General features: G+C 42.2%; 2 protein-coding genes across 2 annotated transcripts in view; one reads left to right on the top strand and one right to left on the bottom strand.

Annotated features, from left to right (window-relative positions):
• LOC125293924 (keratin, type II cytoskeletal 8-like) overlaps window positions 1-14,627 on the bottom strand; it is a 48,416-nt gene that overhangs the window by 8,745 nt on the left and 25,044 nt on the right.
• Window positions 1,489-6,945, top strand: LOC125293923 (keratin, type II cytoskeletal cochleal-like). The gene is given in 9 exon segments (XM_048242172.1): window positions 1,489-2,066; window positions 4,819-5,027; window positions 5,141-5,201; window positions 5,290-5,385; window positions 5,487-5,651; window positions 5,764-5,889; window positions 5,982-6,202; window positions 6,317-6,369; window positions 6,485-6,945. Coding segments are annotated over 9 exon segments (1,608 nt in total). The 5' UTR covers window positions 1,489-1,574; the 3' UTR covers window positions 6,670-6,945.

Genomic DNA, 14,627 nt, shown 5'->3' with positions numbered 1-14,627 from the left:
GCTGGCAGGAAGGATAGCACTGCCTACTGACCTTATTACACTGAAAAGCGAGGCAGATGAAAAAAGGACAACTGCCCTGGCCAAATATGAGTGAAGTGCAGTGTGATTTTCACCTGTGCTTCACCAAAAAAGAAATGTCTGCAGTCTGCGACCTGTGACATTTCGGAATCCAACAATGCAGTCACATGTGATGCATGCGGCAAATGTACATATGGGGAGTGGGGGTTGGGACATGAACCCCATCCTCTTCTGTTCTTCTTAGGGAGGTCCACATCCCTACCAATTTATGTGTGTGGGTGTAAAGTTATTTGCTGACCACAAGACTCAGTGACATAAGGGGGGTGCTATGGAGCCCCTGGGCCACAGCTGGGGCAAAATCCCTGTCCCCAGTTATGACGGTACCCCAAAATAAAGGTCAAAGGTCAATTTTGGAGAGTGAGCTCAGGACATTTATTTAAGGCCTAAATAGACTTAAAATCAAAGGTGTTTGATTTTTTTTAAATTAATATTCCTATTAAGTCATATAGAGGGTTGATGTAAGCAAGATAAAGAAGGATGTTTATTGTTCTCAGCATTGTCAGCATTGTGTATAATGTAATTGTCACTTGGAGGAGACTTGTAGATAACTAACGATAAAACAATACATCAAATATAAAGAGGAAAAAAAAAATAAAGAAAGGAGAGAGAGAGAGAGAGAGAAAGAGAGGGGGGCAGAGAGAGCAAGGCCTTCTCCAGAAGAGTAAGCAGGGCAGAGAGCAGCGCCTATAATCAGCCCAAGACAAGAGGTAAGATAGAAGGGAGAGAAGAACTTTAATGTTCTTCAATGTGGTATTTCTCGCATAGAGACCTTTTAATATGATACCAGACATCATTTCTCATTTGACAGTTAGAGTCCAGGTATTTCCCCATGGTCCAGGAGAGGCCCAGGAGTGAGTTAGGCCCTCAGCAGGGTGACCAGAACTGAAGCCAAATGGCAGCTAAAATGGTGACTTTCCAGTTCAATGTTTGTATTATGTAGCCTACCTGGGGGACTGTGATTACAATGGCTTTTGTCAATATTGAAAATGTTTCACTGATTTAGGTATGCAAAAAGGTTGGTCTTACAATCCATTCCACCTGTTCCTATTCTCCCTCCTTCAAACATACCGGAGACTAAAGACTTAACTAAAAACCATCTGAGAAATGTGCTATCAGGCATCTATGTAAATGGTTGTAGGGATTAAGCACAGTGAGAATATGACTGCCATTCCACCTGTCCCTGAAACTCCTCAGGGTCTTGCTGACTTTATCTAAGTGTCTTCACCTGACCTGAATGTGCTGGATGCCTCTCAGATTTGGCCCTCTCCACCAATCACATGGCTGCCTGCATCCCCTGCAGGTAAGTGAGCTTGCGGGGGAATGTCCTAATTCAGTGGAGGAGGGAGAGCAGGTCTCAGGTGAGAGCCAGCCCTCTCTCTTCACAGTATAAAGAGGGGTCACACCAGCAGCAAGACACTCAGAGGGACATCTCTCCTCTTAGTGGACTCACCTGCTCCGACTCCTTCCTAGCCCTCCCTAAGCTCTCAACAGCAACCATGAGTGTCAGGATCTCCTCATCCAGCTTCAGCAGCGGTGGCAGCATGAGTGGCGGTGGCTTCAGCAGCAGTGGCAGCATCAGGAGGAGCTTCTCCAGCCAGTCCGCCCTGGCAGGTTCCATTGGTGGCAGCTGCATGAGCTCTGTGTCCATGAGGCGCTCTGTTGGTGGCGGCGGCCTGGCCTTGGGAGGTGGTGGTGCTGGAGGCCTGGCCTTGGGAGGTGGTGGTGCTGGAGGCCTGGCTCTGGGTGGAGGCGGTCTGGCCCTCGGGGGTGGAGGCATAGGTCTTGGAGCTGGTGGTGCTGGCTTCGGACTGAGCATGGGTGGTGGAGGTGGTGGCTTCGTGGCACCCGCCATCACAGCTGTCACCGTCAACCAGAGCCTGCTCGCCCCCCTGAATCTGGACATCGATCCCACCATCCAGACCGTCCGCACCCAGGAGAAGGAGCAGATCAAGTCCCTCAACAACCGCTTCGCCTCCTTTATTGACAAGGTCAGTGTGATTTTCAGAGTCAGGCATAGGCAAGAGGGGATAACATCATTCCTCTGTGCTCATTAGTATGTACTCAATCCATCATCTGAAAGAATGTTGCTTGTGTTCTCACTAAGAGTTCTCACTAAGTCACTAAGAGCAGTAATAACCAGTACTGTGTTCTTCCAGTTGCTTCACATAACAGGAAAACACTTTGTGGGATGATAAAACAATCATGACAAGATTGTGCAGGTCCGTGTCGATTTCTCAGTAACTTTTTAAAATCTGTGCTTTGCTGTGATGCGTGATAGTTGTCACACAAATCATCCCACATTTTTTGTTTATCATAACAGAGTTATCATACTAAACAATTATATTAGAACTATTATATTATTGAATTTCGATAAGAGAGAGAAAATAGGCCGAAGACCATGATCAGACCATAAACAGAACCAGGTGAGACAAGAATCTGATGGGAAAGCTAAATACAATGCAGGAGGTGACTAGGCAGGCCAGGGTGGGGTCAGAAACACAAGGGGAAAACAACATGACCGGCAATACACAAAGTGTCCAGTGGGGCGGCGTGGACTAGCCCAGATGGAATCCTAACAAGCACAAAGCTAAAGATACATTATATGAAGCATTGAAGTATTACAGTTTAAGGATATTTACATTGAATGCATAAGTATTTTGGACTAAAATAATGGCAATCCAAAATGTGTGTGAATATGTGTGGCTGTGTGGAGTGGGGGGTTTGAAACTCTAGGAGAGATCCTATGACTGCAGCCCCTGTCTAAATAAGGGCGGTGATCAAGTCATCTGCCTATTCCCATGGCAGCACTGACTGAAGGGTTCAATCACTCATAAGAGATTCTGTTTAGATGTTTTAAAACTATTCTTAGAAACTTTTTTCATGAAAGGCAACGTTGACAAAACCTTGATAAAGGCTGTGTGTCGAAAAGGTTAAATAAATATTGAAAAAAAGATCAGAGTGCAGCTACTCTACATTTTTTAATCTAATAACCCCCCTGGCTGGCACCTCAACTTGGGTGTGTCCCTCTTCCAAGCCTTTCATGAAAGGCAACATTAAAAAAAAACTCATACAAGAAAAATATAGATATTTTTTACAAGGTTTCACTTTGCTTATGGTTTTTGTCAAATGCTTTTTGCGTATGTAATAACATAGGTCATATCAAGGAAATCTATTTTGAAGGACTCCTAGTTACAGTACATCCATCCGTGTCAGCCAGCTCTGAAAAATATATATAGTTTTTGAATTCAATTTCAAAGTTAATGCACATATCTCCTCTATCAAAATGACATTTCAAACACATCAGTGGACATCTGTCTTCTTGTATAGCAGGCTTCTGTTAGCTACGGAGCCCCAGATATGTCATGGGAAAAAAATAATAAGTTGTGGCCACAAAATAGCAATTCGTTCCCACAAAATAATAAGTTGTAATAAAAATAGCAATTGCGTTCCCACAAAGTACTAATTTGTGGCCAACGAAATATTAATTGTTCCAACGAAATAGGGTAATTTGTGGCCAATCTAAATAGGTAATTTGTGGCCATCGAATATTAATTGTTCCTACGAAATAGTAATTTGTGGCCAACGAAATAGGTAGGCCTATAGGCTGTGCACTGGACAGCTGGATGAGCAAATCAAGCTTAACTCCTCAAACAGGAACAGTCGCTGTCACACAATGGACAGGGATATGGTAGAGTGCTATTTTAGGCTGGGAATGAAATACAAAGACATTTTGAAAAGCCTGGCATTGGAGGAATTCATTATTAGCGAGAGGCATCATCATCAGGTTATCATACTAAACAATTATATTAGAACTATTATATTATTGAATTTCGATAAGAGAGAGAAAATAGGCCGAAGACCATGATCAGACCATAAACAGAACCAGGTGAGACAAGAATCTGATGGGAAAGCTAAATACAATGCAGGAGGTGACTAGGCAGGCCAGGGTGGGGTCAGAAACACAAGGGGAAAACAACATGACCGGCAATACACAAAGTGTCCAGTGGGGCGGCGTGGACTAGCCCAGATGGAATCCTAACAAGCACAAAGCTAAAGATACATTATATGAAGCATTGAAGTGTTACAGTTTAAGGATATTTACATTGAATGCATAAGTATTTTGGACTAAAAATAATGGCAATCCAAAATGTGTGTGAATATGTGTGGCGACTGTTCCTGTTTGAGGAGTTGCGCTTGATTTGCTCATCCAGCTGTCCAGTGCACAGCCTATAGGCCTACCTATTTCGTGGCCACAAATTACTATTTCGTGGGAACGAATTAATATTTCGTGGCCACAAATTACCTATTTCGTGGGAACAAATTACCTATTTCGTGGGAACGAATTACTATTTTGTGGGAACGAATTAATATTTCATGGCCACAAATTAGTACTTTGTGGGAACGAATTGCTATTTTGTGGCCACAACTTATTATTTTGTGGGAACGAATTGCTATTTCGTGGCCACAACTTATTTTTTTTTTTCCCAAAGACATATCCGGGGTCCGTAGTTAGCAGGTAGCATCTGCAAAAAAACAAAATGGCTCCAATTCTACTCTGAAAAGAATGCCCAATTCCTTCACAGTATTTAAATTATGGACCTTTAACATGTCTTTGCAGATGATTAGAATATGTGAAATATGTGTTAAGTTTTTTGTTAATTTTACATGATATATTTTCTCATCTCTTAATAATTTGTGTCAGTTTAACTGCTCTAATGATGTTTAATTTTATTCCCACAGGTGCGCTTCCTGGAACAGCAGAACAAGATGCTGGAGACCAAGTGGAGTCTTCTCCAGGACCAGACCACCGTGCGCTCCAACATCGACTCCATGTTCGAGGCCTACATCGGCAACCTGCGCAGACAGCTCGACGGCCTGGGCAACGAGAAGGTCAAGCTGGAGGGAGAGCTGAGGAACATGCAGGGTCTGGTTGAGGACTTCAAGCTGAAGTGAGTGCCTCAATTATTTATGGACATTGGTCACCGTCTACCACCAGTCATAAAGGGAATGTTTCAGTTTCCCACTACTGTATGACTGACCACCCTCTTGTCCATTTCTGTAGATATGAAGAGGAAATCAACAAGCGTGCCACAGCGGAGAATGAGTTTGTTCTGCTGAAGAAGGTAAAACAGAAATGATCTACCCACGATCTTCCATTGCAGCTATGACCTCTGAACCTGCAGACTTACCCATTCTTTCATCCCTCTTTAGGATGTTGATGCTGCCTACATGACCAAGGTGGAACTGGAGGCCAAGGTTGATGCCCTTCAGGATGAGATCAACTTCCTCAGGGCCATCTATGTGGAGGTGAGAGTTGGTCATACTTCATCCACAGGGTCCAAATTGCACTTGCAGTGTTCTCAAGCTCATACGGAACCTTCATATTTGTTTTTCCCTTCCTCACTCAGGAGCTGCGTGAGCTGCAGGGACAGGTCAAGGACACCACTGCTATTGTGGAGATGGACAACAGCCGTACTCTGGACATGGACTCCATTGTGGCTGAAGTGCGTGCTCAGTACGAAGACATCGCCAACCGCAGCCGTTCTTAGGCTGAGGGCTGGTACAAGGCCAAGGTGAGTGCATTGGGGTGGCACTAGCGCTCAGTACTTTATCAATGCAGGGTATTGATTTTTGAAATTGGCTGTAACTAGAACCTCCATATTAACATTGTTTGGTCTTCAACAGTTTGAAGAGATGCAGTCCTCTGCTGGTCAATATGGTGATGATCTGCACGCAACCAAATTAGAGATCGCAGAACTCAACCGCATGATCAGCCGTCTCACAAGCGAGATTGAGTCAGTCAAAGGACAAGTGAGTTAACTTCACTTTTGCTCTCCCCACCAAATATTCCATCATCAACAAACCTCCACTTGACGGACTTACGCTTCTTTGTAATGATGCAGCGCGCCAGCCTTGAGGCCCAGATCGCAGAGGCTGAGGAGCGTGGTGGGCTGGCAGTGAACGATGCCAGGCTGCGCATCAGGGACCTCGAGGTGGCCCTCCAGAACGCCAAGCAGGACATGGCCCGCCAGGTGCGCGAGTACCAGGAGCTGATGAACGTCAAACTGGCCCTCGACATTGAGATCGCCACCTACAGGAAACTGCTGGAAGGAGAGGAGTCCAGGTAAACATATCCAACATAGTGCACATACTAATTATCCGTATAATCAGTAAATTTGTATAATTTCCAACACCAAATTACGTGGCCATTGTTAATAATCCATCATCCTTTCCACAGAATTGGTGGTGCCTCTGCAACCGTTCATGTTCAGGAGAGCTCCGCTGCTGGTGGTAGGTAGAATTCCTCATTTCAGGACTGCATAAGAATCCAGGAAATGAATAACACTGTGTTGGCTGCACTCTCTTTTTGCTGCTCTTGCATTTAACTGAATCAAATGTTTTGCAGGAGGCGGTGGCCTGGCCCTTCGTGGTGGCGCTGGTGATGGCATTGGATTCGGCTATGGTGGTGCCGGCATGGGCATTGGAATTGGTGGTGGCATTGGCAGTGGCTCCAGCCTCAGCATTGGCGGTGGCAGCAGCATGTCCATGTCTCGCTCCTCCTTGATGTCCAGTGGCATCCGCCGCTTCTAAATGAGGAACAACACCTCTCCTCCCTTCCATCTGCTTTGCCCCTGCTATCCCCTATTCCACTCACAGAACATTCGACAACGTCCTGACCAAAAAGTGTTCTTCATAAACAAAAACCTCAAGAGAGAAAAAGAAATGGTTAGAGCTACCCAATTCACATCACACTTTGGAAGCCTTTCCCATCACAGGCCCATGGATCTGATCATGACCAGTGCAACATGTTCAACAAGCCATTTACATGTGAAAACACTTAAATAAATGTTGGTTCTTTATAAAGTATTCTTTTGTTGTTGGTTATTTGTATTTGTATTCAACTGTCTTTCATTGAGGAAAAACAAAACAAATTTGCGGGAAACAATAATAATAATAATAGTACATTTTATTTGTTACATAGTGCCTTTCAAAACACCCGAGATTGCTTCACAGAGTACACACAGTAAAAATAATAATAATAATAATCAGCACGCACAAGACATTTACACATAAGACAAAAGATGCCAGACGGAGCGGCTTGGTCGGCAGTGTTCCCGTGACACCAAAACATAAAAAAACAAATTTACAAAATAACAGATGACACACAGGACAAAAGATGCCGGACCGAGTGGTGTATCGCCAGTGTACCTGTGAAGAAATCTTTCTTTCTGACCAGACGGTGAAGTGCAGCGCCGTTTACGGATGGAGGATGTCAGAGGCAGGGCAAAAGCTAAAGAGTGAATACATTTAACTAGACAAATAAATACAAAAAATAAACAGAACATTACATAAAAACAAACCAAAACACATAAAAACAAACAAAAACATGATGCCAGACAGAGCGCGTGTCTCACCAGCGTCCCCGTAACCTAGCATCATATCAAGTTGAAACGAGGTGTGAATTGAATCAGTAATTCAATCCAATTCAGCAATTTGGGCTATTATCAATGTTTTGTACCTGGTAGAATAGAATGAGAGCTGATGGGAATGGATATAGAATAAAAAATACATAGGAATGCAAAATTACCATGGGTGTAGGACAGTATAGGTGGGGACGCTAGGTACTAGTCCTCATCAATATTTTGAGACAAATGTGTCCCTATGAATATTTTAGTGAACTCCTTTGTGCCATTTGGACTGATTCCAACTGCCAGGGCGACAGTTTTATTTTATTTATTTATCCTTTATTTTACCAGGTGATGTCCCACTGAGATATTCAAATCTCTTTTACAAGGGAGCCCTGGGGCAACAAATACACAAGTTATACAGAAACATTGATGACAAGACAGACTAATAAAGACAGAATAGCATAGAAGAAAGACACGAGGACTAGACAGACAAAAAAAAACAGCAACACAAAGACAGTGACACAACAAAGTAACAGTAGGCCTTACATGTAAAAACAATTTAAGAATGACATAGGGGTCATTGGAAACATGTGCACTGTTCAAATTTGGATTGTTTGAGTAATTGTTTAAAATGTTCAAGTGGGATAAAAACAGAAGTGTCAAAACTTTTTGGAGCAAATTCCAACACCAAGCAGCAGCATAGAATAACTAAAAGCAGTCTTACCAAATTCAGTTGTTATAGCATATACTACGTGTGTAGGCCATAGGTGTAGGCTAACCGAGTAGGGTCTGTCTGCAACATTGGCGTGTCAGTCATTAAACAAGAACGCCCATTGGGCATTCCTGGTACTGCAGCATCGACCAATCACGAAGAGCTTCAAGTGACGCTGGGTATGATGTCATTTCTTCTTCCTTTTCCTCAATTTCATCCCGTGTGTGCACCACTGTCTATGGTGTGCACAGAAAAGGTTTCTCGGTATTTTCCATTAATAAGATCATTTCCCCGGTTGCGGTCATTCAATGAGAGATGTCAGTAAGTTGACTATTGTTTGTTTTGACAACATTGGGGAAGTATTTCCATTTACCTCACATTACATTTACATCACTAAGCTGTTGTTTCGTCGTATCAGAATCTGATAGTAAAAGCAACAAGTGTGGTTCGGTAATCTCATGTTATCATGTTCATATTTAGCAGCTAGCCAGAAGAGAGCCATGGGCGGATTATAAACTTTCGAGCCCCTGGGCCCAGATGTATTAAGGGCCCCCCACTAATTGTCGTATATGTGGGTGGGGGTTTGGGGTCCTCCCCCAGAATTTTTTTAAATTGTTTGATGTGATTTCCTGTATTCTGGTGCATTTTGGGGATGGACAATACTAAATTCAATCAGATTCATAGCCTACATCCTGACTTGTTGATATTGAGGCAATGATTCCATGCAAAGGCTTGGGCTTCAGGGCCCCCTGACCCCTTGGGCCCCTGGGCCTGGGCCCTGTAGGCCCGTTCAGTAATACATCCCTGAAGAGAGCAACGTATAACTTAAAACTGTTTGTAGTTAGATGTTAGATTTTGTTGCGAAGACTTTGCAAAGTATTTTCCTGTGTAGCTGAAATCACAGATAATACTTATATGGACTGAAATGACCAGAGTACATTGTTAATTTGGATGTTCGTGTTCGTTAGCATTGTTGGTAAGAGTTCGTTGGTAAGAGTTAACGTGCTAGCTAGCATGGCAATGGCACACTATTACATTGGTCGATGTGAAGCTACGTTTTGGTGGCAGGTATAATTGTGGGTAAGTAGTGTTTGTTATTCATCTCTCTGTAATCTCTCTAGCCCTGTAGGACAAGCTGGCGGACCCCTCCCACCCTCTCAAGCAAGCAGTGAAAGGTATCACTTACTATATTAAGTCCTTTGCCATTTAGTTTTATTTGTTGCTCATGAAGATGGTTAAAAAAACTCTCTCTCTTTCTGTCGTCTCCATCGGCCCTGGACAAGCTGGCGTGCACTCCCCTCCCATCGCCCTCCATCACCCCTCCCATCGTCTCCATCGGCCCTGCAGGACAAGCTGGCGCACCCCTCCCATCGTCTCCATCGGCCCTCCCATCGCCCCTCCCATCCCTCCATCGGCCCAGTTCAGCACCACCTTCCAGACAGCAAGCAGTGAAAGGGATTACATACTGTCTCTGTACTTTGCCATTTTCTAACATGGCTACAAATGAAACAAAAACAAACTTGGCCATTTATTTGTATTTGGTGCTGATGAATATGGTATCTAATCTCCCTCCCCTTCTCTTCTAATGAATATGGTATCTAATCTCCCTCCCCTTCTCTTCTCTTCTAATGAATATGGTCTCTAATCTCCCTCCCCTCTCTTCTAATGAATATGGTATCTAATCTCCCTCCCCTTCTCTTCTAATGAATATGGTATCTAATCTCCCTCCCCTTCTCTTCTAATGAATATGGTCTCTAATCTCCCTCCCCTTCTCTTCTAATGAATATGGTATCTAATCTCCCTCCCCCTTCTCTTCTAATGAATATGGTCTCTAATCTCCCCTCTTCCTTCTCTTCTAATGAATATGGTATCTAATCTCCCTCCCTCTCTTCTAATGAATATGGTATCTAATCTCCCTCCCCTTCTCTTCTAATGAATATGGTATCTAATCTCCCTCCCCTTCTCTTCTAATGAATATGGTATCTAATTTCCCTCCCCTTCTCTTCTCTTCTAATGAATATGGTATCTAATCTCCCTCCCCTTCTCTTCTCTTCTAATGAATATGGTCTCTAATCTCCCTCCCCTTCTCTTCTCTTCTAATGAATATGGTATCTAATCTCCCTCCCCTTCTCTTCTTTCTCTCTCCCTCTCTAGTCTTACAGGACAAGCTGTCGGACCACTCACACTCTCCATCAAGCACATCAAGTGACAGGCCAATCTTCCCCCCAGAAGTGTTACAACAAATTATTGGAGAAACACTGTGTCTTGATATGTCTATGCTAGGTGTTTTATATCAAAATCTTGCTGTACTGTCTGTCCACTAGCCACTTTTTTACCACTGTCTTACTGCTTCACTGTTTGCATGCTATATTAGCACATATGCATAACCCCTCCCTCCATCCCACAGCCGGATTGTGGCCACACTTATACCTTTACTTAATACTTAATGCTTTATAATCAATACTCGTATAACGGCTGTAACCCTATTATGTCAACCCATTCTTGCACTGATATAGTTTTTCTATAGTCTTTTTTATATTACCTTGTCTACTCTCTTATATGTCCATATTTATTTTATGCTGGTCTCTAGACTTTATTCTTGCACTGTTGGACTTACTAATTTGCACCATCACCATGACACTCACTCTCACAGAGCACCTTACCTTACTATGCACAGAGAATCACAGGCTCAGTCAGTCATTGCCTCAAAGTCATTCATAGCCTAGTAATGTCATGGCTAATAATACCCTATATTATTTTTGCCACCTTTGTAACATTTTAGTTTTAGTTTACCGTGGTGTATGACTTTAAACAGCGAGTGTGCTTGGTATGATGATCAGCTCCTCTAATGCAGGGTAGGACTACGTTTTGACAAGCATACAAATTCACCTTGTTCTTGCCCCATCTGAAATGACTTCTCTATTTTTGCTGCCTCCATCCTTTCTGTATTTGTTGTGTAAAAAAACGTTGTATATGATGGCACTGAAGTCTTAAGTTAGTGAATTGGCTAACAGTGTTAGTTGGTAACCAAATAGCCTACACATTGCTACATACTGCCGTGGCTACGTGCATTCTCTCTCCTGCTGATTTGCGTTAAGTAGCCAAATATTCCAAAAGTTGAAAAAATAAATGTGTTTATTGTAGCCTACAGAAAATAAATAGCCTATCATACTGTCAGTTAATTGCCTACAGTGCAGTGAAGAGTTTGGAGAGTAAAGTTATAGGGCAACTTGAAGTTTTATGAAAATAATTTACGAACCAGAACATAAAGACCATGAAGCTTCTATTTCTTGCAGCTGTTAAAACACCCGCTAGATAGTTTAAATACCCACCAACATTCGTTTTTGCATTACAGATTATTTCTAAAAGTTATTTGTCTACTACTGGCTGATTTATCAAACGAGTGCTTTCTCATTCGTCCTCCGCAAACTACAGGTGTTTCGGTAGAGAGCCAGTGAATAAGCGATGCCAAGCTATTTCTGTAACACTTTTTGTGACATTCAGCAAATATCTCCTCATTTAATGTAAGTTCCTTCGGACAATAGGCTTACGTTCTACTCTATGTGCAGTTGTCCTCCATGCAGTTGCATCAGTTTTCTAATTTTGAAGGTTTTAAAACATTATTATGCTTCACTGAATCCTTCTCGTTTTCTTTCATTTGTCCAGCTAACGTTTCCATTGAACCTAGCCATTTATGATGGATTACACACTTGACATTCTGAAATGTCCTGCACGATCAAGGCCAAATTAAGTTATCACGCAGCCACTGTGTCAGCAGCATCAGTGCTGGACGGTGACGGTCGTTTCTGATGTCAGATTATTATGTAGGCTAGCCTACTAGACTGTTATCACGCGTTGCGGCGCTTTACTTATATGAAGTAGCATTAATCAATATGAGGGGCAGAGGGGGATAAATGTTGTCCCCCCCGACGATAAAAATAATTTAGCAGAGGTAGGGATAGGAAAACCAGAGGGGGGGAAATCCTCACCATCCCCCCCTACAAATCGCACCCTGCCTATGGGGCTTGTTAGCCTACAGGTGAATAAGCTCCTAGTGTAAGAGTGTTTTTATTATTATTATTTAATTATGTTTTTATTTTTGAATCTTTGCAAGTAACTGTGAATTGGGCACAATGCACTGAAATAGTCATTCAATATGCTTTACTGACCCCTCATGCTATCAGCCAGCTCTCTGGCTCAAAGCATTAAGTGAACTGCTGTTTCTTAATAAATAGCCTGAGTTTTTTTCAATACTGTTCTTGCCTGTTCAAAAGTACAAAAACAACACTATTGTTCTTACCATGTACAACTGACCATACTGTGAATATATTAAAAGTAAATAGTTTGAGAACAATTATTTTTATTTGTATATTTATTGAAAACATTTAATGTGGGGGGGAGTGTAGCCTATGGTATCTGGATTAGAACGGTACAAAGTCCCCATGCTCTCTCCAGAGATAACTACACAGCCCCAACATTCTCATTAGATTTGGCTACTATAATCAGGAAATTACACCTAAACAAGCATCTCGATGCTAGCTGACGTCTGCTTGTGCTTAGATCCTACACGTAGATCAAATGTAAACTTGTACTGTAGGCTAATAGGACTAACGTTCTGTATTGTCGCTAACGCTAGTTCTACGCTACCTATCCTAGTTCTACTACTCTTTGTGTTCTAAGTGTTATTCTAAAACAACTTCTTTAGAAAGGTTAACAATCTAGCGAATGCTAGTTGTCGACCGTCGCATTCAGGAGGCGAAGAGGCTAGGGAGCCGGATGTTGTTGATAGTGACGAAGAAGGGGGCGTTTTGGTCACCAGCACGGGAACGCCTATTTGTGTCCGCAGCCGGATGATATAGAGCTGGTAAATCCCGCCCATCCGCTAAACCCCCAGTGGACCTCTAGATTGAAAAATCGTCAATGCAAGTGAATGTGAGAAAATAATTATTTTCTGGTCCTGTTTAAATTGTGCCATGAATGTGAACATATATTTGTCTGTGAATTTTTTAATATAATTTTTCATGTTACGAGTTTGACAGTATATTATATGATGGAAAAGACCGAGAAAGACTACTATCTGTTGTGGAAAAGCTAACATATGCTAGTTTTGTAGCGGCGGGAATAGACTACATGGTAACAAAAAATGTCAAACATGTGAGCTTCACTCAATCACTAACATTAACTGAAATGCTGGTTTTGTTCACGGCAGGAATAAACTACACATGGTAACAAAAAATATTCGAAACATGTCACAAAGCTTCACTCAATACATCAAACACTATGATACAGTGTGATTGTAAATTTGTATGGTTCACTGTATGATTCACATTTCAAAATTACGGGACCGAAAATTTTTCAATTCACTTGCTATTTTTCAAGCTAGGGATAGCGGAAAGGGCGGGTAGAGGGTTATTAAGATCGACTTTGAACACAGTGAACCAAACAACTTTACAATCACACTGTATCATAGTGTTAATGTGTTGAGTGAAGCTAGACATGTTTCAAATATTTTTGTTACCATGTGTGTTTATTCCTGCCGTTACAAAAACTAGCATCTCAGCTAATGTTAGCGATTAGCTCACGTCACAGGCGACATGTTCTCGTTATGTCTTTTTCACAACTGATAGCCGAAGAATCATATAATATACTGTCAAACTCGTAACATGAAAAATTATATTAAAAATTCACAGACGACATATGTTCACATTCATGGCACAAATCAAACGGGACCAGAAAATAATTATTTTCTCACATTCACTTGCATTGACGATTTTTCAATCTAGAGGTCCACTGGGGGTTTAGCGGATGGGCGGGACTTACCAGCTCCCGGAAGAATCCCCGAGTCACTGAATTGCAATGCACTTCAATGTCATTTCATTTTCAGCAATGATTAGGTTCATGATAAGCAACATATTTTTTATTAGTTTTAAAAACATCTCAGAAGCATACTAAATAGAATATAATAATAAGATGACATTATAAAATGGCAATGGGAAAATTGTGAGTTTGTGAAGTTAAGGAGTAAGTTCAAGAGGGAGAAGCGGGAATCAGAACAAAGGAGGTGGAAGGACCGCTGGTTCAGAGTGAGCCTGCTTGAAAACAGTTACAAGAGTTGAGAGCTGCGTAGCTGCTAGATAGCTGCGTAGCACTACGAAAACGTCAGTGTTGGTTATTTAAACATTATATTAAGTGACATGGAGCATTTGTCTATGCTGTGGCAGTGATAGAGTGCAGTGCTTCCACTATCTGTGTAGCACTAAGTATGCTCTGTGTGAGATTAGTGGATGTGAAAGCTAGCTAGATTAAAACGAAGTGTGCAGCATCGTTGGATTTGTTGGTGCGCATATAAAGTAATACTACACAGTGTGTTGCTTGGTTAGCGCCTCAGACTACCAGACACGTCTGTGGTTCCACCAAGCAACTGAAGA

This window comes from Alosa alosa, chromosome 4 (genome assembly GCF_017589495.1).
Source record: "Alosa alosa isolate M-15738 ecotype Scorff River chromosome 4, AALO_Geno_1.1, whole genome shotgun sequence".
NCBI lineage: Eukaryota > Metazoa > Chordata > Actinopteri > Clupeiformes > Clupeidae > Alosa > Alosa alosa.
Note: the sequence above shows the minus strand (reverse complement) of the source record. Positions and strands in the feature narration are given on the sequence as shown.